Genomic DNA, 25,227 nt, shown 5'->3' with positions numbered 1-25,227 from the left:
ACCTAAGTGATTTCTAAAGATTTGACTCAGCAACTATTTCATAATAAGTTTCATGAAGAAAAGACAAAGTCTGTTGTTCTTTGCAGACAGCAGCAAAATTATATGTAGACTCTAACTGTAGGAGTGGAGCTACCAATGATTCATCTTTCTAATTGTCAGATGCACATCTCTCTTAGATGTAAATTTGGGTATTAAGTAACAGTATATTGTTTAAGAATAAATTTATCATTGTTATGAAAGAAGAAAACTCTGGAGCAGTATCATATAACAATCCTGAGACAAAGTCTAGTGCAGCTCTATAATATCATTACTGTAAACCAATTCAGCAGTGATTCTTTGAATAATGACCCAGAGACAATGTAACAAATCTGTCAAATTTTACAATGCAAAAATTGCGAATTGAGTTTAGCAGTGACTCTAACAAACTTTGAAGTAATTTTGTTCTGTAATAATACTTCCAAAAATTGTATTTCACTGTTTACGACCTGGACAAATAAAAACAATCATGGAAGTAGTTATGGATTATCTGTGTGTTAGGTTAATTTAATGCTACATCAGTATGAGCATCATAAACAGTATAATATAAAATATTCAACATATAGGTTTGAGGCTTTATATTAATTCCGTTGTGATCTCTATATTAATGTATTATGTCCATTAATTTCTACACAAGTGTTTTTTTCTGTGTTGGCAGGAGACAGCATAAAGGAATAGATTCACTAATGGTTTAATAAAGAGGCTTCAGTGATACTGCAGAAAGGTACGGTATTTCTAAAAGTGGCTGCATAGAGTTGATTCTATGTAATATTTCCTTTTGTTCCGAAGACAACATGTTACATGATACACTGAAATATTGCGGTCATGGGTTATAGAGGTCTGCAGTACAGAAAAAAACTTTTTTCCCTTCCAATCAAAAACAACTGACTAACTATTCTCATCCCATTTGCCAGCATAGCAAGTGTACATCTAAATACTTCTTAAATGTTGTCAGGTTTCTGCCTCTACATTCTTACAGGTAGTGAATTCCAGATGCCCACAAATAATAAACTGGTCAAGAAACAGCTGCTATGTTTGCTTGTGTATTTACCTCACAAAGATGCTGTTAATACTAAACCAATCACAATGACAGTATTATTAGGGAAATGAGGGGCTTGGCTTTCTAAGGAGTGGCAATCTCTCAGATTTCTAATTTGTTTCTGTTCAATGTCATAAAAACTCCACTTTTCTGACAGGACATTCCGATAATGGCTCCTTCGGAAATGCAGAGCCGCCAACCTTCTATCCCAACAGTTCCCACATAGCACAGAACTGTTCAGGGAAAGCAAACAATGCTCCCTTTTTCACAGCAGTCAGGTGCACTATTCTGAAGTCCAGAATCAGAGTCAATTTGACCAGGTAGAATGCCAAAGTGAAAGGTGGCATGGTAAGTGACTGGGTGTTTAGGGAAGTCAAGGTGGTTGGAAGATATCAGACCCCATAATGGGGGATGTTGGGGCCTGCAAGGTGGGGAGGTGGTTGGGTCCAAGATCTTCTTTTTACCTTTTAATACGACAAGTAGTATCTGGAGTGACCGATTTGCTGGCCCATCTGCAGTCAGAAGCACTGGGGCATCTGGTCAATACTAGTTCTAGTGCAAGCAACTGCTTACTGTTTCTTCTTTTGTATAAACTGAGGGATCCAGCCAAATCTTGCATGCATATTGATGTAGTTTCCCAATCATATGTTATAGATTCCCCCCAGATAAACAACTCTGAAACGATGAGGACAGTTATTGACCTGTATTGAAATATATTGCACAAATGTCAGGGGAAGACAGAACATTCCCAATAGTTTCAAAATATATTTATTGCATGACTGTTAGGATATCATAATGATTTCTGTAATAATTATATTTTCATAAGAGTTATTGCATAGCTTTGACAAAGGTGCTGACTTTTCTCTTACCAGCCTGATGTGTCCTTCCCTCAACTGGTTCACTTCCGGGTCCATCTCCAGCAGCATTGAATGCTGACACACTAACCACATAAACTGTATAGCTGGTTAAGTTTTTTAAGCGGATAATGTTCTCTGGGAGGAAGAGGATCTTCACTTTTTGTGTTTCGTTCTGCTTCTGAAGCTGCCAATAGTGGATCTGTAATTGAATTATTCACTGTTTTGATACCAAATTAACAATTGTAAGATCTGGAGATAAGATAGGTGAAAGAAAAAGAAATTCACTTGTATATGTAATAGCCATAAAATATCGTTAGCTCAAGTGTTAAGTTGACTCAAATGCTCATCCTAAATCACCATTATCAGAATGGATTACTTTTCTGCAGTCCATCTCCACAGGTGCTGGTTATGAACAGCTGATTGCCCATTCTCCCTGAGTCAGCCTAGACAAGTGACAGCAGGCTGTTCATTCACAAAGTCAGTAGCTGATCCTGTCACAGAATCATAAGGATCTACAGCACAGAAAAAGGCCCTTCAGTCCATTGAGTCTGTGCCAATCAAAAACACCCAATTATTCTAATCATATTTACCAGGACTTGGCTTTAAGCCATGTATGCCTTGGCATTGCCAAATGTATTCTGAAATATTTCTTAAATGTTATGAGGATTTGTGCCTCTGCCATCCTTATAGGCAGTGAGTTCAAGATTTCCACCTGGGAATTTCTAGGTGGGAATGTTGTTCCTGCTATCCCCTTTAAATCTTCTGCCCATTGTCTTAAATCTACGCCCCTTGGGCGTTGATCCAGCAAGAAGGGGAAAAGTTTCTTCCTGTACCCTGTCTACATCCATCATAATTTTATACATCTCAATTATGTACTCCCTCAGTTTCCTTAGTCTTCGAGATTAGGAGATATTACTTCTTTTAAAGGGAAGAATCTGTGCAATTCACTCCTTCTGAATGTGGTGGATGCTCGGACCTTGAGCAAACTTAAGGGAGAGATAAATTTTTAAGTGGTAGTGAGAGTTGAAGACTTATGGAGAGCGAGCAGGGAAGTGGACTTATGATTATGTCAAATGGTTTGAGGGATGAATTGCCTGCGCCTTCTTCTTATATTCTCTGTTCCAAAGAAAACATCCCAGGATATTAATCTCTCTTCATAACTAAAACTCTCCAGCCCAGGCAACAGCTTGGTAAATCGCCTCTGCACCCTCTGTGTATCATAACCCTCCTGTAATGTGGATTCCAGAACTGCACACTACTACCAAGCTGTGACTTAACCAGTATTTTATACAGAGCCAGCATAACCTCACTGCTCTTAAATTCTATGCCTCAGCAAATAAAGACAAGTATCCCATATGCCTTCGTAACCACCTTATCTACTTGTCCCACTACAGAAGGGATCACTAGACATGCATACCCAGGTCCCTCTGATCTTCAGTGCTTCCCAGGATTTTATCAATCACCATGTATCTTGTATGTCTTACACAAGTGTATCACCTCACACTTATCCAGATTGAACTCCATTTGCCACTGATCAGCCCATCTGATCAACCTATGTCTTCCTATAATCTAAGGCTATCTTCCTCACTATACACCACCTTACCGGTTTTCATATCACCCACAAACTCAATTATTAACTCTCCTACATTTGAGTCTAAATTGTTTTTACATCATAAACATTAAGGACCCCAAAACTGATCCCTGTGGAATCCCACTAGACTTAGGCTTCCAGTCATCAAACATCTGAACCTTACCACATTTCTAGTGATGCTGATTTTAATCACTGATAACCCAGTATACTAAGGCCATTGTATGTTACTAAATCCATCCTTGTCTGGGATCTACTAAAGCAATGCTGGTCCTGGATAGAACCTACAGCTTTTCTGGCCTGTGTGGCTAATGCATTAACTACCTTAATTATAAGTGGGAAGCATTTATCCTTGTTGGGGTTTTGGAGGGTTCCTAGCCAATCTCTGTCATAGTATGTCAACTCTTCCTTGTGTAGCTAACAGTAAGGTGCCTTGCTGACGATAGGGTAATTTATAAATGATGACAAAGTGTTCTAATATGCAGCACTGAAACTGCAGGCAATCTTATTCCTGAAGTCTAGATAATTCATTCATTGCATTTCTTTTGTGTGGCTCTCTCTTACTTTTTATTTTTGCCACTGATTGTGTCAGACTGTCGGTTTGAAGAGGGATGTTCTCATCACTGGTCCCTTATTGATTTGTAAATCCTAACCTGAGCATCGATATTTATCAACATCAGTAATTTGATGCCTGTAAAAAATTAAGAGTCTTCAAAACTCTTATGATGACAAAGATATGGAAATGCCTGATGAAAGTTATTGTAAAGATAGCCCTGGGCCTCAATTCTTGCCATCTATTTCGATAGCATGTCATAAAGTTGAAATATGCTGCAACTGTTAAAATATTTAGCAGCAATCATGTCAGTGACTCACTACATAAGAACTCTTTGTAAATTATGTGCATTCCTACACCTCGAGTTTTATTTTGGACAGATTTTCAAGGAGCAGGTCTCACATCCAGTTACTAGCTATTTTAAGTTGCAGAAACTGCTTACCTTTAACTTAAAGTGTTTGAAATGGGTTATCAGGAGAGACATACACAATTGAGCTTAAAAATGGTCCTTACTGTTTATTATGAAATAAAGCAAAGTACAATAACAAGCACATGCGTTGTTTAAGAAAAACTAGATGCAGATTATTAAAATACTTCAGGAAAAGCAAGGACACCAATATGACCCCTTGAATTGACTCTTATAGAAATTTATAAGATAATGAGGTGTATAAAAAGGGTTAACTGTAGTTGTCTTTTCCCTCGGATGGAGGATTTCAAGACTAGGGGACAGATATTTCAAATTTCAAACAATTACAATAAATGATGAGCAAGGGATGCTGATTTGTTGACTTGAAGGCCAAAAAAAAAGATGTAGCAGGATTGCCTCTTTTTCATGTGTTTATGTCTTTGATAAGTTTTTTTCTACAGTTGCATTTTCATGAAATAGTCTTAATCAGGCCTCGAGATGTCATTCTCTCCTGCTAACAGTTTTAGTTAGCAACTTAAAGTTGTGCACAAATAGTTGAAAAATTTGGATTAATGAAGAATTTTTAAAGTTGGATAGATGAAAAACTATTAGAATCTAGAGTAACTAACATAACTCAGTAGACAGAAATATTTAAACTGAAACCTCTGGAAACAAATAATCCGATGACCTTGATACACTACAGCTATGGCACTGAATGCAGCCTGGGCTAACAGCAGAAGTGGATAGTGAAGAAAAGAATGCTTGCTATTGCCTCCAGAAGAAGCATTGTCACCAACAAATAAAATTAATATTGTTCACTGGCTTTATATGGATGAATTTAGCATCCAGCAGACTCATACAGGCCAATGATGCATTCACCCTTTCACACAAACTGGGCAACTTCTACAAAATCTAAAGTGTCAGAATATTATAAAGTAATACAGAAACTCAGTAGGTCGGGCAGCATCCGTGAGATGCAGAGTTAATGTTGTCAGTTCAGCATGACTCTTCTTTAGAACTAGAACAAAACTTCAGTTCTGAAGAAGTCGTAGTGACTCAAAACATTACCTCAGTTTCACTCCACAGATGTTGTCAGACCTGTTGAGTTTCTCCATCATTTTCTGTGTTGTTTCTAACATTTCTGCTTTTATTATAAAGTCATTTATCTAAAACAATTTTGGGCTGTAATGGAATATTATCAGCAAACATAACAAACTTTATAAAACTGTTGAAGTTATTTCTAACTCTAAGAGATCTCACCTAGGTCAAACACCTTACCTTATATCCCTGTATTTTGCCATTCTGGGACTCTGCTGGAGGAGGATCCCATGTCACTTCCAATCGAGTTGCTGAGAGAGGATGCAGCTTTACATTCTGAGGACCTCTTGTAGGGACTGGTGGGGAAACAATTCAGAGATTCAGTGATGGTCAAATGAAGCAAATAAAGGGACAAAAAAATGCAAAATGGATCTTTGTTTCCCTCCCTCTGTTTACCTGCTTCTCCAATGTAGACCTCTTTTGGACTGCTGGCAGGACTCTCACCCACTACATTAAATGCTTTCATTAGAATTTCATATCTTGTGTACTTCTTTAAATCTGCAGGGTAAAAGACATGAAATCTGCTGCGTATATTTTAAATAAACATAATCATAACATTTGCCTGGTTACACAATGCTTCGGAGATGGCAAGAAATACGAAAGTGAGAAATGTTCTCTCAGAAAAGACGAAGAGCTACCTGATGATCTCTAGTCATGTTGGATTTCTTGCTCAGAAAAGACGCACATGATACTATTCATTTACCTGTCTCTTTGAGTTATAACTGAGTAAAGTGAAATTTAGCACTCTTACTGCTTCTGGGTACCAATTCTGTCACTCAAACCTAATTAAACACAGTACTAGCCAGTACCTCAATGTGTCATCTTCCCTGAGTATCGCTCCAATTTACATTTCTTGCATAATTTGAGAAAATCTGGAATGCTTGCTAAATTGAGACATTGTTGGACCTTGTATTGTTTCCAACTAAACTCACACTAAAATGGTATGTATCTGTAGTAGTCTGTCATACTCACGAATTTAAAATATATATATTTATTTGAAATACAATAGCATTTGCATTTGCACATTAGGTTCTGCAATATGTTAAAGCATGCACAAGTAGAGGAAATTCTGGTCCATGCGCTCTTTAAAGTATACCAGATACCAATCCTGGTCATAACATCAGTAAAAGTATAAAAATATAGTGCAGTTGCTTCCCCATACAGGAAAGCTGATCAAGGTCAACACACACATAGTGGTGATATATAGAGTAATACTGAACAGAATTTGGTTGACCCCTGCCAAAACCACCCCACTTCACCTGATGTGAACTAGATGCAATGAAAAATCTCTGCTTCATCATGCTAATACAGAAGATGACTAGCAGAAGCACTGAAATACCATATATTGTAACTACACAGTTAACCCCCACAAAGAGATTATATAAACACTGGGCATGACTAGAGAATAGTTTACAGTGGGAGACACACTGTTACCAGTTGAAAGCATAATTTTTGATAGATTACATTTAACATTTTTTTATTTTAATCTTTACAACCCAGTCAAATGATCGAAACAGAAAAATGATCACATTTCAATAAATTCCAAATCTATTAAATCATGTTTTAGCAAGTTTTTTTTTAAACAGAGCCAGATGGTTAATAGGAATCAGGCACCTGGCTTATTGCATAGACATATTTTTTAAAAATCTGATAGCTGGCAAAATCTGAGGAGAGGAAAAAAAGGACAGGATACATATTTCAGTACAATAGCATGACTGGACAGTGAACTTAATCTTGCCTGAGGAAATGCACTGAGATACTTTTCTTTCAAAGCAAAATCAAATTAAGTTATTTGTGAGTGACAGTGACAGGGAAAGGAGAGTCATAAAGGGATCAGTGTGCAGAGAGATAGAACATCAAGCAGACAGAAGAAATAAAAGAAATTATAATTACTTATTTACAGCAAGAATATTTGTTGAAGTCACTTGAAGTGGTTAGACCTTACCTGTACCTAATACACTTTTCACACCATAGACAATTTAGCAAAGTGACACATTACTTTCGAGCTATATGATAGAGCACTTACTTCAAAACAGGAGATGGCACAGCCAAACCTTTGACTAAATCCAAGTGTTCCTAGATACTTGTAAAACATGAGCTATATAAAGAAATATGATCTTGTAAATTAATATTAAGGTAAGAAAAGTGTGTGTCTACACTTACGTGTTAGCTCGAACTCTGTTACTGTGGAACTGTTCACTGTCTTGAAGCTACTCTCAGCTATGTGAGGTAAGCAAAGCAAAATAAGTTAGAGTTTAGATGATTAGTATCTGCAACGCTAACTAATAATGAGGAGAGGCAAGGTTCAATTAATAACACAAAAAAGTGACAAAGGTTTCCTGTAAAATATATTTTTGAAATTTAAAATATCCAGTTCAGAACAGAGCTAGTGACACTTGGAAAAGGTCATAATGACATCGATGATGAGCCAGTTAGACAGATAACAAAACAATTTAAACATGTGAAGTGGAGTTTACTTCTCTGTGTATCACAAGTAAAAAGTGGCCATGTTTTCAAATCAACATCATACCCAATGCATGACATCTGATGCTGTTAATTAATATTGCTCTTTATACAAGGCATTTTTGAAACTAATAATTAATGCCTTTACTATTTTTAATGAAAACATCCCAAACACCTGATAATACTTTTGTTGAGTCAGACAAATTTAAACAAGGAGGCCACTTCAGTCCATCGTGCCAGTGTTATTTTGAGATCAACAATGAGAATTATCTATTCCAAATATATTCCTGCTCTTCCCATACAACCTATATTTTTCTTTAGCTGTTATGCTTCTCCTAAATACTGTAATTGAATTAACCACAATAGCTACTTATGGCAAAATATTGCAGATTTAAATAATGCACTGAATTAAGCATTTTCCTTGAAATCTGTTTAGGTTGATTTTTGAAAGCACTCCTGATGAATCCTATAATCAATCAATGATGATTAGAAACAGCCTAATAGAGTGGTAAAGGGCACATGAAATTTATCTAGTTTTAACCTTAAATTTATATCATGTAACGATTCGTCGACAGTGCAAGTATTAAGAAGTGCTTTAACTATTTACCCTTTCAAACCTTCTCATTATTTTCAACATTTTTATTAGGTCTTCCTTCACCTTCTATGTTCTAGTGAAACACCTTCAGCCTTCCAGGACAATCAACAGAACTAAATTCTCTCTCTTAAGTCTAGTCCAGTAAATCAGTCATGTATTTTCAAATTTGGATTTGTTTCCTAGAAAGGAGAGCCTGGAATTGTACAGTGTACCGATCGCATTTGAACTTAAAATCTTGTAGACTTTTAACATCACCTTTTTGTTTCAGTAATCAATGCCTATATATAATATATAATAAATGTAAAAATTTAGAATTCAAGATGCCTTTTTAATGTATTTATCCAAATCTAATCCCTTTTTTCAGATCAGTGCATGCTACCCTTGAGATAGTTCCACTCCTTACCAAGGATTTTAGCATTTATGATCTGATTCTTCTCCTTTATCTCATTGTACCACCTCATTACAAAATTGCAGAAATTTTACATGGTAGAGGAGGCCATTCGGCCCACCACGTCAGCATCAGCTCTTCAAATGAGCATCTTTATCAGCTGCCAATTTTCTACTTCTTCTCAAATACTCTTGTATATTATTTCTATCCAAATAATCATCCAAAATCTTCTTTGATACCTCAATTAAACCTGTCTTCACTAAACCTCAAGGCACTGCATTCCACATCTAACTACTCGCTGAGTGAAAACATTTTTTCTCACATCCCATATGCTCATCACTTTTTTAATGTATATTTATTGAAAAATTTTTACTCTTTTACAAAAAAAAGACAAGTTCGAAAAGTACAAAAATACAGAAAAGTAGAAATAATACCACATTATATGAATATTAACAATAAACTACCTACTACTCTTCAAGATACAATCATCTCATATTTACTTAACCCAATAGTTAAGCAACGTTATTATACCCGTACTTACTAAGCCTCTTCCCCCGATGGGCCCCTGGATCACTATATCTGGCCCTCATGGCTATATAAAGTACCGCTGATTGATCCATGTCCACGTAATTTGGAAAGGGCTGCCATGTCTTATAAAATTACTCTGTTCTACAATGCACCATACTTCAGATAATCTTGGGGACGTGCTCCATCACAAGTCTGCGCCACCCTGCAATCCCTGGAGGTTTTTCTAATAACTATTTCATGAGAATGTTCTTCCTCATAGAATGTAAGAATGTTAAATAACCTCTTCCCGTGCTCACCCAGAGAGGGCAGGTTTGGTAGTCCCGGTGGGTGGCATGGTGGTTCAGTGGTTAGCACTGCTGCCTCACAGTTCCAGGGTCCCAGGTTCGATTCTAGCCTCGGGGGACTGTCTGTGTGGAGTTTACACATTCTCCCTGCGTCTGTGTGGGTTTCCTCCAGGTGCTCTGGTTCCCTCCCACAGCCGAAAAGGTGTGCAGATCAGGTGAACTGGCCATGCTAAATTACCCATAGTGTTAGGTGTATTAGTCAGAGGGAGGTGGGTCTGGGGGGGAGGTAGGTCTTCGGAGGGTTGGTGTGGACTTGTTGGGCCGAGGGGCCTGTTTCCACATTGTAGAGAATCTAATCTAAATGAAGGGATACCAGATCCTCTTTAACTTCAATTCACAGAATCTTCTCCAGCTCATTCACTATGGCATCCCAGTATCCATGAATCTTGTAGCAGGCCTAAAAGCAATGTGTGAAGGTGCCTATGCTGATTTTACATTTGGAACATTTCAGGGAAAATCCTTTCTTAAGCTTTGCTAACTTCACTGGTGCCATATGGGCCCTGTGGAGGATCTTCAATTGCATCGCTTGTGCTTTATTGCATATTGAAATTTCTTTACATTCTCCCATATATCCTCCTTGTTTCCGATGAGATTTCTTCCCCGAACTCCTGATTCCATATCCCACAGAGTGTCTCCCAAGGCACTCCCTCTCTGCAGATGGTATATGGTACTAACTGAGAGAGCACCACCACATCGGAGCACTCTCCTCTGTGTCTGACTTATAGGGCTGGGCCAAGAGCATGGTCTTCTTCTGTGTATAATCCCTAACCTGAAAGTATTGGAAAAGGTCCCGATTAGGAATCCCGTATTTTTGACTTAATTGGTTGAAACACATGAAGACCTCTCCCTTGAATAAATTTCCCAAACAACAGATTCCCTTAATCTCCCATGCTCTCAAACCGGAATCCATTGACCCCGTTCTGAATCCTGGGGCTCCCACTAATGGGGTGAAAGGCAAGGTCTTAAGCCAATTGCCCTCACCCTGCCGCGCTATCCTCCATGCTATCATCGTACTTATGATAATCGGGGTCTCACACTGCTCAGCCACAAATCTCATCTTGTCCATAAACAGTAAATTTATGAGGGGACATCTCGCCTGTGAGGCCTTAACATCAAGCCAAATTGACCTTGAGTCCTTACGCATCCATTCACCCACATATGACAACAGGGCACCTATCTCTTCAGATTTGGGAGATCACATTACTGTTCTCCTCACTGCCTTGTTCTCATTGTTGAGTATGAAATAATCAGACCCCTTAAATACGTCATGGTGGTCTCCCAAAGCACTGATGGATTACTGGCCGTACCCCGATTGATGTCCCAAAAAGCTCTGAACTCCCTTGTGATGTACTGTACAAAGTTGCCATTCCTCAACAGAAACGGATCCATGTGCCAGTGTCGTGTGTCTATTCCATTATCCTTAGCCTTAACATCCAAGTACACTGCCACATGGTCCGAAATAGTTATGCTCCCACCCTGCAGGCCAACACCAAGTTCAAACAAACAAATGGAACAAAGAACATATCAATTCTTGTGTGGCACTTATACAGATGGGAGTAAAAGGTAAAATCCCTCCCATTCAGGTGGAGACACCTGCACACATCCATTAGCCCCAACTCCTTACTCAAGTCCACTAATTGTCTAAACTGCAGGGGTGTACTCAACAGAACCCGTGGCATCCTGTCTACCTCAGGTCCATGAAACGATTAAAGTCTCCTCCTATAATCGTATGGCACACCCCAAGAGCCATTAATTTAGAGACCGCGTCATCTAAAAATTTGAGAGGATGCGCTGGGAGACAGTAAACATTCAGAATGCCATACTCTTCTTAGTGTATCAGAACCTTGAGAATGACAAATCATCAATTCTCATCCTTGACCTGATCTATCACCTAAAATGGGAGGTTCCTTTGTACCACTCCTCTGCTTTTGTAGTTCAAGGAGGAGAAGCATACCTTACCTTACTGTATGCCCCCTGCTGGAACTTCAGATGTTCCCGATTGGTTAAATGTGTCTCTTGCAGCAGAGCGATGTCAACTCTTTCCTTCTTAAGATTTGAGAGCATCTTATTCCTTTTAATGGAGAATGGCTCTCCTTTATATTCCAGGTTCACTATCTGAACAGATCGCTAGCCATGACCGCACACTACAGCCCACGGTCCCCCAAGAGGAAGGAGCCCATTCAATATGCGGCGGGTGGAAAAGAAAACTTTATCAAATCTAAAGACTATTGCTACAACCACTATTAAAACTAAGAAACTAACCACAACTTGAACAAATAAACACAAAAACTACAAATCTCCAGCAATCACACCCCTCACCCATAGGGGGCATTCACACTCAACATTACAGCCATCCTGGCTCCTTCCAGTTAAGACCGCGCTCCAAACCCAGACAATGGAAAAAGAATGTTATTTACAGTCCTGCAAGTTAACAATGGATGCCCTCCCATCCCCCTCCACATCTCAACTCCATACATCTTTACACCAAAGAAGTAACCAACCCTCACCCAGAAAAATAGAACAGTATAATAACAGATAACTGCCAAACAGATACAACATAAAACAAGCCAGATTTTACACCAAAGCAATACTAAGCTTATAAGGCCCAAGACCATGAAAGGGAAAAGAGTAAAGAAAGAGAAGATAATAAAAATTATGCCATCGTCTGCACACATCTTTTCCTCTTTCCCCCTCGGTCCAAGTCTATTATTTCAGCGAGTCCACAAATTCTTCTGCTTTTTCTGCTGAGTCGAAGTTATAGACAGATCCCCCATAATTAAAGCATAATACTGTGGGGTACCTCAGAAAATACTGAATATTTAAGTCTCTTAATTTTTTCTTAACATTGTCAAAAGTCTTCCTTTTCTTAATTATGGCCCCAGAAAAGTCTTGAAAAAACATTATCCTCGAACCTTTATAAACCAAAGCCTGTGGATCTCTTCCCAGTCTTCTGGATGTTTCACTATTAAATGCTTTTCTTTATAGAGCTGGAGTTGCACTAGGACCGAGCGGGGGCACTGATCTGACCCGGACGTGCGCATCACGATCCAGTGGGCCTGCTCCACACTCACCCAACCAGCTCGAACTCCAGCCCCAGCAACTCTGGAAGCCATCTCTCAAGAAACTCCGCCAGGTTCTTGCCCTCCTCCCGTTCTGGAGGACCCATGACACGTAAGTTTTTTCTTCGACCACGATTTTCGAGGTTGTCAACCTGTTCCAGCTAGGCCCGAACTTGGCCTTCCAAGGTTTGGATCCGCCCCTCAGAGTTCTCCATCACGGTCTCTGAGGCCGCTGCCCTTTGCTTAACTGCTTCCACACACCGATCCAACGCCTAGATATCCTGCTCATGCTTTGTCAGCATGGCAGTAATTGGTTCCAGCGCTGTTTTGATTTTTTCACAGAGTTTTACAAACTCCGTGAGTAGGAGCTCCTGCTCCACTGAGCTTAACGGCGCTGCCACAGTAGTCGAAGCAGCAGCTGCGGGTCTGCCCAACACAGTATGGGAGTGCACTGCCCTGTTGCACACCCCTAGCTCCCTTTCTTTTAGATGTCTTCATCTTGACTCCAGAGCCTCCAAATCCTAATTTAAGGAGTTGTAGGTTCTCTTCCTGCTTTGTACTAAACGTTGTCCTCAGGGGTGCCTAATGGGAGAGGGGGGGAGCGGAGGTAGGAGCCCACCTTGCCTGGGGTAAGTCACAGAGCCCAACACAGCAGACTTTTCGGACTGCTGCATCTTGAATCTCTTGCAAATCACTTTAATTCTGACCCTTGTTTCTTTATTCTTTAATGAATGGGAACAATTTTTTCCGATTTATTCTCTGAAGTCCACTCATGACTTTGAAAACCTCTATCGAATCTTGTCTTAGCCTTCTCCTCTGCAAGGGGAGCAGTCCCAATTCCCTCGATCTGTCTTAATGACTGAAGTTTCTCTTCCTGGAACTACTCTTGTAAATTGCTTCTGCACATTTTCCAAATCAATCACAATACTGTGACACCCACAACATAATACACCAGCTAATGTCTAACTGGTGTCTGATACAAGTCTCTTTGTAGCCATCATACAATTATTTTTGCCATTTTCTTCCTCTTGAATGAGTCTTAAAGTTACTGACCAGAGGTTGAGGATAAAATTAAAAACCAGGATCATACAGCATACAGTTATAGCATAACTGACAGAACATTGGTATTTGGTACAGCAAGAAAACAGTAGAATTTTATCACTTATTCAAGGACACTGAATATATATCTGGAGTCCCTGGTATTGTCTGCCGACTTAAGAAGGATGTAAATGCTTAGCTTACACTTCAAAGAGGGCATTGCTAGCTGCCTGGCTAGCATTTATTGGCTGTCAAGAAGGTGGTGGTCAGCTGCCTTCTTGAACCGCTGCAGTTCATTCGGTAGATCCACAATGTCCTTAGAGAAGAAATTCCAAGATTTTGACCTGATGACAGTGAAGGAAAATTGGTATATTTCCAAGTCAGGATAGTGAGTGGTTTGGAGGGCAATTTGCAGCTGGTGGTGATCCCATGTATTTGCTGTCTTTGTCTTTCTAGATGGAAGTGCCAGTGGGTTTGGAAGGTGCTGTTGAAGGACTTGGAAATTTTAAAATACATCTTTTGGATAGTATACACTGCTGCTACTGAGACTCGATCGCAGAGGAGGTGGATGCTTGGTGATGTGGTGCCAAACAAGTGGGCTACATTGTACTGGATGGTGTCAAGCTTCTTGAGTGTTGTTGGAGCTGTGCCCATCCGAGAAAGTGGGGAAGATTCCTTCACATTTCTGGCTTATGCCTTATAGATGGTGAACCAGTTTTGAGGAGTCAGGAGCTAAGTTATTCATTGTGGAATTTTAAGTCTCTGACCAACTTTTGTTGTTACTATATTTATATAACAAGTCCAGTTGAGTTTCTGGTCAATGATAACTCCCAGGCTGTTGATGGTGAAGGAATGACTGATGGTAACATCATTGAATGTCAAGGGGGCAGTGATGCGATTGTCTTTTATTGGAGATCATCATTGCCTGGCATTTGTATGGCGTGAATGTTACTTGCTACTTGTCAGTCCGAGCCTGGATATTGTCCAAATCCTGCTGTATTTGAACATAGACTGCTTCAGTATCTGAGTCGTCGCGAATGATGCTAAACAGTGTGCAATTATTGGCAAACCGTTCCACTTCTGATTTTACGGTGGAGGAAGGTCACTGATGAAGCAACTGTAGCCGATTGGGCCTGGGACACTACCCTGAAGAACTCCTGCAGAAATGTCCAGAAGAGAGATGACTGATCTCCAAAAACCACGACCATTTTTGTGTGTGCCAGTTATGACTCCAACCAGCAAAAAATTGTCTCTGATTCCAATCAATTCCAGTTTTGCCAGGGCTCCTTGATGCCACACTTGATCAAATGCAACCTTGATTTCAAGGACCGTCACTCTCACCTCACCTCAGGAATTCAGTTCTTTTGTCCATGTTTGGACAAAGGATGTAATGAGTGGCCCTGGCGGAACCCAAACGGGGAGTCAGTGAGTGCGGTTGTTGCTAAAAAGATGTTGCGTGAAGGCATTGTTGATGACACCTTCCATTTCTTCTGTTTTGGAATTCAGTTTCAAAGTAAAGGATCACCAACTTAAGAGGGAGATACGGAGGATTCCTGTGTCACCTAGTTTCTAAATCCTTCAACATAGTAAAAAGAATACACCTAGATCAACTTTCTCAATCCTTTTCATGACCCTAGAAAATTTTATTAGATTGCCTGAAAGCCTCTTTTCATATATTTTAACACCAATACAGGTAACCTGGAAAATGCTGAACACAGAGTGAGTTATTCAGGTCACATCTGCCATCACATTTTTTTCATCAACAGCATAAATGATGACATGGGACGTATTCAAAGTGGAATATGCATTCACATCTACTATGTAAGCTAAGTAACTATGTGAGCAGAGACCAGTGTGTTCGGGGAGATATTTTTGCTGAATGCTGATTTGAGATTTTGCTTTGCTTTATATGTGAAAAAGAAGCAGTCCAGGAAGCACTTTGAAAAATAAATCTCCTAATCAGGCCAGCATGTTACACAGATCTTTTTCAGATCAAGTTCAACTGGACATCTCACATTCAAAATGCATTCCTGAACAGAGAATTTAATTTGGCTCCATTGCTGATGTTGTTCTCAAACAGATTCCCAGATGTAATCAAACTACCAGGCAGTTAAACATATTCAGGAGATTTTCCTGATGAAGTCCTGCTCTCTTTGTCAAAGTCCTAATTTTAATCTCCTCCTCTGAGCAAGTCAGAATGTTGCTGGAAGCTAGTGGATTCTTGTTTAGATTTTCCATTTGAATGCTCCAATTACTGCTGTATTAATGTTGTGCAGAGAAGTTGTTGCAGCTCTCCCTCCAGGCACTAGAACAGGTCAAATGGTTTTTGCTTTCTTTTGTAAAAAGAAGATTCATTGTGGGACTAACAGGAGCGAAAACTGCCCTATCACCAAATACCATTGACCATTCCTTGGGTTCTCAGTTTCCTACTTTGCAATACCCTACTTCTACATGCTAAGAGTGGGCCTGTTGCCATTTCTTTCTGTTTTTCAGCTGAACGCTGCCCTGCATTGAAATCAGGATAACTGAAATGGCTGCACCTCTGATCTTCGCTCCATCTATGTTTGCTTGCACTTTCCTCAGTGTTGAAATTACAAGTTCAGTGACAGGAATCTTGTGGTTGCAAATGTACATCATTCAAATGCATGCACTAACTCAACATTCTGTGCTGTGATTATTAACTTGACAAATGTAAGCTAACATTATCCTGTTCACTTCGTACTTGGGATTAAGACCCTTGCAGTGAAAACATTAAATTCAGAATGTCGGTGTTTTGGTGCATGCTGCAAAGAGACACGGCAATCTAGCTAGTGAAACACATTGGGGAGATAGGAAAAGAAAACACACAAGTTATGTTAACAAGGGCTGACCAACAGAATTAGATGCTAGAATCATTTTTGACCAACATCTTGAAAAGCATTTAATATTTCATTGCTGCTTTCAAACTGAAATCTTAAAAGTGCCAAAGGGAACTGACTTTGCATTTCTGCATTGAAAAAGAATATATTTATTTAGCTAAAGATACATAATTTATAAGTGAGAGCGTAAATGAAGAGAAATTCATGGACTCTTCCTGTGGTGCAATAATAAACATATCTTGGGTTTAATACTACAATTTCTAAATTTTTGTTTCATTATTTCTTCTACTTAGTCATTTCCAGTAAGTACCCTTTCACATTGTTTCATTTTAATGCTGGTACACGGGGCTTGCAATCTTATTGAGTGTTGTGAGATTTGTTTAACATTGTTTCATGTTAGTCTGTGGCAGCTATGAGACCTATTTGGTCCCATTTTGGAGCGGTCTCTCCCCTTCTCCAACTCTCTAATGTGCAGTCTCTTCCTGACCCCAACTCGCCTCTCTATCGCTTTTCTCTCTTGAACCTGCATTCCTGCTCATGATCTAAATCCAATCCAAAGCTGGATATCTGGGGCTGTGATAGTGTGACTCCCAGCTGGGCAAAATCACATGCTGATCATCAGCATGTCTTTTAGCATAGGGAAGTTAGAAAAAAGATGTGTTTGTTTCCCTTTTCCCTGAACTACTACATAAAGTAGCTGAATTGTGGACTTTGCTTTATGACACTGCTAGTTCTCTAAAATGGGAGTACTTACAGCAACGAATGCACTCATAGGAAAAAGTCACAACGTTAAAACATTGCAAGTGTTGTGCTTATTTTTAAGCGTAAAAAGAAGCCTAAGCCTAGAATTCATTAGTGGGACAATGTGCGTCTAGATTCAAATACCTAAAATTTAGCATTCTGGGTGAGTACTTAAAACAATTGTTATACCCCATAAAAACATATAATACTTACTAAATGATCTCAATGCAGAATGAGTTGGCAATATGTGGGGAAGACAATGATTCTCTCTCTCTCTCTCACAATTCTTTAGCACAACTGTACCTCACCTTAAAAAAGACCATCAATGTCAGATAATTTAATAAAAGAGGTTTTGTTTAAGAGACCTAACTCACAGAGTGATGAGGAGCAGCAGATCTTCTACAACTGTACAGGAATTGCAATCCTTCAGCCCCTACAACCTGCTAGAGTTATTTAAAGGTTGTTCCTGTTGAACCAGATGTTTTATAGTTGATTACCTTGCTCAGGGGAGCTGCCTGTGGTGCACAACTTATGGCAATAGCTCAGGCTATTTATGTTAATGATGCCCGAAGACACTGCAGGCTGATCCTTTATTCCTCTTCTGAGACGGAATGCATATTGGGAGGTTATAATGTAGGTCCATGAAGTTAATTCACATTTGCCTAACATTTTTCTCTATCATTAAATGCATTGAGGTATTTGCACATAAAAATATGACACTACATTAAGATGTAGAATTCATCACTATCTGAACCATGAATTATGGCAGAGGAATAAAAGTGAAGTTGACTATTTTCATAAAAATGCTGTGTAAACAGCCTCAGTGTAGCTATAAAGCCATGATTAATTTATTCAAATTCTGACTAAAAACACCTGCGAGGCAGCAATTAACAAGAAATACTTCTCATTTAAAGGAAGGTCATAGTCTTCTCCAATCAACACAAGTGTTAGATCTGTCAAGTCAGAAAAGTATATATCACTGAACCGTGAATGGTGGATTCCAGAATTGATATGATAATGATGCTATATGCTTAAATATAAGTAATATTTGTATTTTTATTGTTTTTATCAAAAGTGACACTATTAAGTTAGACACACAGTCTAAACTAAGCAGTCAGCCTTTAAAGTCCTGCAGACACATGCATTAAAACAACAAAGGGCTTCAACAAAATATTTTTGAATTAATTCAAGGCTGTCCACAGATCTGTCTGTCATCAGTTGTTACTTACGAGCTAACTCTGTCTGCAGTGAAGAAGGATCCTCAGTGGACTGGATGTTGAATCGTGGCATATCCTCATACACAAGCTCCCTGTAGTAAATCCGAAATCCCAACAATATGCCGTTTATACCTTCTTCCTCTGGTGACTAGGAAGAAAGAAAGTGTAAAAATTATTCTCGATGTGTTTCCATGTTATCATGTTGATTTGCCTGGTTCACGATGTGCTTTATTTCTGCCTTATTAATACATTTGTTTGCCTCTATTACCAAAACATTAATCTACCCCTCAAATTGATTACTATGTAAATAAAATAACTGAAGAAGCATTAACCATACAAATGGAAACTACTTAACCCCAGGTAACAAAAAATAGATGATTCAATGTGGGGCAGTGAATCGTATCACCACAGTGGCCTGAAATACCATAAAAAAATGAGCAGAAAAGTCACCTGTGATTGTAGTCATAGGATCAAAGGTTGATTGCAGTACAGGAGGAAGCCATTTAGTTCCTCATTATCTGTGCTGGCTGTCTGCAAGAATAACTCATCAAGTTCCAAACTCATTCCTTTTCCCCAGAGCCCTGCAATTTCTTTCTCTTGAGAAAATTGTACAATTCTCCTTTGAAAGTTTTGATTGAATATTTTTCATTCACAATCTTGGGCAGTTCAGATTCAAACCCTTGGTTATGAGAGAAAAGATTTTCCTCATGTTGTCACCAATACTTTTGTCAGTCACCTTAAACTGGTGTTCTCTGGTTCTCAATCCTTACACCAGTGGGTGCATCCAGATTTTTTTTTATCATTTTGAGCAAATCTATCAGACCTGGAACAATTCTTTTCTGCACCATCTCCTCATATCTTCCCATTCTTCCTTAACAATAGCACCCAGAGCAGACACAATACTTCAGGTTATCATGAGTGACCAATATTTCCTTGCTTTTGAATTCTGTATCCCTATTTATAAAGTCCAACAGCCTGTATGTGAACCACACACTCAATCTTCTCTGCCACTTGTCCCAAAACTAGTAGAAAGATCCTTTCCACGTCCGATCTTTCCAGGCCTCTCGGCATTCTATAAGATTCAATGAGATCCCCCACATCCTTTTAAAGTCCATCAAGTACAGACCCAGAGCCCTCAACCGCTTTTCATATGACAAGCTCTTCAACCTGGGATCCTTCTTGTAAACTGCCTCTGGACACCCTCCAAAGGCAGCACATCCTTTCTTCGATACGAAGCCCAAAACTGCTCACAATAATCCAAATGTGCTCTGACCAGTGTTTTGTACTGCCTAAGCAAAATATCCCTGCTCTTGTATTTTGAAATGAATGCTAATATTGCATTAGCTTTCCTAACTACCAAATGAACCTCTTTGCTAACCTAAACAGAATCCTGAACTAAGACTCCCAAGTCCCTTTTTATTTCAGATTTCCAAAGCCTTTCCCCATTAGAAAACATTCTACACCTCTATTCTTCCGACCAAAGTACATAACCTCACAATTTCCCACATTATACTCCATCTTCCACTTCTTTGTCCACTTTCCCAGCCTGTCCAAGTCCTTCTGCAGCCACCCTACCTCAACACTACTTGTTTCTTTCTGTCATCACCAAACTTAGCAACAATGTCCTCGGTTCTTTTGTCCAGAATGTTAAAGAAGAATGTGAATAGTTGTGGTTCCAAAACTGACCCCTGCAAAACTTCACTAGTCACTGTCTGCCATCCTGAAAAAGACTCCTTCATTTACAATCCCAGCCTTCTGCCAGTAAGCCAATTCTCTATTAATTTCAGTATCTTGCTCCGAACACCATCGGCTCTTATTTATTTAGCAGCCTGCTGTGTGGCACCTTGTCAAAGGACTTCTGGAAATCCAAATAGATCATGTTCACTGACTCTCTTTTGTTTAACTTACTTGTGATCTCCTCAAAGAATTCTAACAGATTTGTCATGTATGATCTCTTCTTGATGAAACTGTGCTGACCTAGCCCCATTTTACCATGAACTTCTAAGTACGCTGCATTCTCATCTTTAATATTGGTGTCTAAAATCTTTCCAATGACCAAGGTTAGGCTAAATGCTTTATACTTTCCCATCTTTTGCCCCTCACCCTGCTTAAACAGGGTTGTAAACATTAGCTATTTTCCAATCCACTGGGACTCTCCCTGACTCCAGTGAATCCGAAAGATTACCACCAATACCTCCACAATCTCCTCAGTTAACTTCTTCAGAACTCTGCAGTGTAGTCTATCTTTTCTGGGTCATTTATTCCCCTTCAGACTTTTCACATTCTCCCTAGTCATGACCAGTACACTCAACTCTGCCCCGTCTCTCAAAGTTGTGATATGCCCCTTGTGTTTTTCACTGCGAAGATGGATGCAAAGTACCAATTCAGTTCACACGCCATTTCTTTGTTCCCTATTACCACTTCTCCAGCCACATTTTCCAGTGGTTCACTGTCCACTCTTGCTTCTACCTTACATTTTATATATCTTAAGAAACTCTTGCAATCATCTTTTATATATTACTAGCTAGCTAAACTTCATATCTCAACTTCTCCCTCCTATGACTTTTTTAGTTGTTCTCTGCTGGTTTTTAAAAGGCTTTTCAATCCTCTGGCTTCCAGTTAATCTTCACATTGTATGATAATTCTTTTGCTTTTATGCTATCCCAACGTTCCTTGTCAGCTATGGTTGCCTTCTTCTCCCCTTAGTACGTTTTTTCTTCCTTCAGCTACCAGGCACCTTGTCCTTAGTGACAGGCATCACACTCACTCTTGAGGTTCTGGCACACTACTGATGCTTTTCAACATAAAGATGGATGCAAAGATGACCTTATGATGGAGGGAAGCCCCTGAGGAACTCTTGCAATGATGTCTTGGAGCTGAGATGATTGACCTCCAACAGCCAAAAGCATCTTCAGCCACCGTGACTTTGCCTCTCACTCCCAACTACTGGTTATGCCAGACCAAATGAACGTAACTTCAACATGAGATGGAAGAAGGTGAATGTTCAAAGGAAGATGTTGGCTTTTTCCCTTTTGAATCTCAAGAGCAAATTACTGTGCCAACAGAGCATCCCATTCATTTAGTGCTAATAAAATATTTATTCACTGCACACACAGAAATGTTTCCAACTGGCAACAAACAAACACGACAAAAACCACCTAATCCAATATGATGATTTTTGTTCAATGCGATTGATTTATAGCCATCAGTTACCATAAATTTAATTAGCCAAGTTGCTGTGATATTTTTTAATCACAGCTTTAATAGGCGAATGTAGGTAATAGTCATAATTTATAAACTGTTTAACTCAAGCAAAAAGCAGGAGTAACAGCTTGTGCAATTTAATGGCTGGGTTGTTTTCAGTTTATAAGAGAACCTTGTGTATGCAATAAAGTGTGCAATCTGAGTGTGACGCATGCAACCGAGCCTTTTGGATTTGCTTTTGATTCACTGGATGAAATGTTATGGAGACAATATTCAATAGCACATAAAATTAGACATCAGCATTGCGATGTGTGATTAAGCCCTCACCAAATGAATGCAACAAAGGCAACACATCAACTTTGTGTGGTCTTTTGTTTTAAATGAGATCAGTGCTATACCATCTTTGATTGTATAACTATTTAGCTAGACATGACCAATATTGTGTGTGGCTAGTGTCGTACTATCACTTTAACAGTTGGAAATTGGAGTCCCTTAAAAACTGAGTTTCAGTAATACTTTCCTAGCATTAGATTTAATTTTACAGCTATCCCAGCAGTAATAACTTTCCAAAATTCTAGTGTGGGAAAACAAAAGGAAAGAAGTATGAGAAACACAGAAGTCACAATGCACACTGAACTGGTTTCAACAGTTTAGCCAGTGCCAAATGTACTCTATTACCAGTATGTTGTTTTCAAAACTAAGCGTTGTTCTTCCAAACAATGGTAAATAAACCCCCAAATAAAGGTGAGCAAGGCAATGACTGTCATCAGATAGCATGCGTGGCTTTCCCATGGCCATTAGTGAAAAGGGTTCAGACAACTGATTGACAGAGAAAATAATCTGCCCCTAGAAGTATGGTACAACAAAAAGTGCTCGGGCAGAAGGGAGCTCTCATTGGTGAATTCTCACCAGGTAGTCATCAGAGAGCTGTTTTCTCAGAGGGAAGGTGGACCAGAAGAGGACCCAGGGAAGAATTCCCTATCCTCTTGCTTGAGAGCAGGATGCTGCCCCCATAACTTTAATAAGACTAACACATGCAGTGCCAACAGCATGTCACTATTGTACGCCTTATCTAATTAACCAATTTACGAAAATAAAAAGCTGATGGAATAGGTAAAAAAAGCTAAAGAGTAAAAATGATTGCCAATGAGAATGCAATATCCGCAGTGTAGACACACTGGATATTGATGTTGAGACAGATCATGAAACAGATTTCCTCCCTGATTTAGCTAAATTCAAGACATGCCAAATACAAATCCATGAACAGACACCAGTGGGATTGCTACCTCACAAGATAAGGCAGGTAACCTTGGGAACATAGTTGAGAGTGCTCCTTTCACTGCTGCATTTCTCTGTATTGTGACAAAGACAGTGTGTATTGTCACCCAGCAGCCAGAAGAGGGCCTCTTAAGAAGCTACAACAGGTGAGCCAAGTACGAGGATGTTATCACACAATCAGAGGCCACTGCCACTCTAGACCCAAGATAAAAGGATGTGTCTTCATAAGAGCAAATAACATAAGAGCTGAAATTAGGCTATTCAGCCCAGCGAGTCTGCTCCACCATTCAATTGTGGCTGAGACATTTCTCAATCCCATTCTATTGTCTTCTCCCTGTAACCCTTGACAATCAAGAACCTATCTCAGTCTTAAATAGACTCAATGTCCTGGCCTCCATAGTCTTCTGTGGCAATGAATTTCATAGATTCATCACTCTCTGGCTGAAGAAATTTCTCCTTATTTCTCTTCTAAAAGGTCCTCCCTTTACTCTAAGACTGTGCCTTTGGGTCCGAGTTTCACCTACCAATGGAAACATCTTCCCTACATCTACTCTGTCCAGGCCATTCAGTATTCTGTAAGTTTCAAAAAGCTTCCCCCTTATCCTTCTAAACCCCATTGAGTATAGACCCAGAGTTTTCAAATGTTCCTCACATGTTCAGCTTTTCACTCCTGGAACATTAGAGATGTACAGTATGGAAACAGACCCTTCTTGTGAACCTCCTCTGAACGCGCTCCAGGGCCAGTACATTCTTCCCGAGATATGGTTTCACAACTATGCACGATACTCCAAATGTGACCTGACCAGAGGGTTACAGAGCCTCAGAAGTATATCCCTGCTTTTATATTCAAGTCCTCTCAAATAAATGCCATCATTGCGTTTGCCTTTCTGACTCAACCTTCAAATTTACCTCGAGAGAATCCTGGACTAGAACTCCCTAGTCTCTTTGCACTTCAGACTTCTGATTTTTTTCTCGTTTAGAAATTAGTCCATGCCTCTATTCTTCCTAGCAAAGTGTATGACCTCACACTTTCCCACATTGTACTCCAACTGCCATTTCTTTGCCCACTCTCCTAACCTGTCCAAATCCTTCTGCAGGGATTCATTGAAAGAACCCAGAGTGTGGGGGCTTTTCCAGCTCAAATCCTTCTGCAGCCTCCCCACCTCCTCAATGCTACCTGTCCGTCCACCTATCTTAGTATCATCTGCAAACTTAGCCAGAATGCCCTCAGTTCCTTCATCTAGATTGTTAATGTATAAAGTGAAATGTTGTGGCCCCAACATTGACCATTGCGGAACACCACTTGTCACCAGCTGCCATCTGGAGAAAGACACTTTTATCTCCACACTCTGTTTCTTGCCAGACAGCCAATCTTCTATCCATACTAGCACCTTGCCCCTAATGCCATGGGCTTTATCATACTCATCGGCCTCCTGTGCAGCACCTTGTCAAAGACCTTCTGGAAATTCAGGTAGGTAACATCCTTTGGCTTCCCTTGGTTTAACCTATTTATTCCTTTCTCAAAGAATTCTAGCAGATTAGTCAGGCATGACCTCCCCTTGATGAAACCATGCTGACTTTGCTCTATTTTATCATAAACATCCAAGTATTCATAAATCTCATCCTTTACAATGGACTCCAAAATATTTCCCATGACTGAGGCTGGACTAATCAGGCTATAATTTTCTGTTTTTTGACTTACTCCCTTTTTAAACAAGAGTTTGTCACATTAGCGAATTTCAAGTCCTTTGGGAAGTCCCTGACTCTAGCAATTCCTGAAAGATCACCTCCACTACCTCTTCAGCTATCTCCCTTAGAACTCTGGGATGTAGATCATCTGGCCCAGGTGATTAATCCACCTTCAGGCCATTCAGATTTTCTAGCACTTCTCCTTGGTGATGGCCACCATACTCAGCTCGCCCCCTTTCTCTCTGGAA

General features: G+C 39.6%; 1 protein-coding gene across 1 annotated transcript in view; it reads right to left on the bottom strand.

The window, feature by feature from the left end:
- Nucleotides 1-25,227, bottom strand: part of sdk1a (sidekick cell adhesion molecule 1a) — an 827,262-nt gene that overhangs the window by 52,066 nt on the left and 749,969 nt on the right. Inside the window, exons 33-37 of the mRNA XM_060840817.1 lie at nucleotides 18,821-18,956; nucleotides 7,741-7,797; nucleotides 5,974-6,075; nucleotides 5,758-5,873; nucleotides 1,945-2,131 (exon numbers count right to left, since the gene is read on the bottom strand). Coding sequence (XP_060696800.1) covers nucleotides 1,945-2,131; nucleotides 5,758-5,873; nucleotides 5,974-6,075; nucleotides 7,741-7,797; nucleotides 18,821-18,956 — 598 coding nt within the window. The remainder of the gene's footprint in view (nucleotides 1-1,944; nucleotides 2,132-5,757; nucleotides 5,874-5,973; nucleotides 6,076-7,740; nucleotides 7,798-18,820; nucleotides 18,957-25,227) is intronic.

This window comes from Hemiscyllium ocellatum, chromosome 20 (genome assembly GCF_020745735.1).
Source record: "Hemiscyllium ocellatum isolate sHemOce1 chromosome 20, sHemOce1.pat.X.cur, whole genome shotgun sequence".
Taxonomy (NCBI): domain Eukaryota; kingdom Metazoa; phylum Chordata; class Chondrichthyes; order Orectolobiformes; family Hemiscylliidae; genus Hemiscyllium; species Hemiscyllium ocellatum.
The sequence above is the reverse complement of the archived record's forward strand: the minus strand, read 5'-3'. Positions and strand labels throughout refer to the sequence as shown.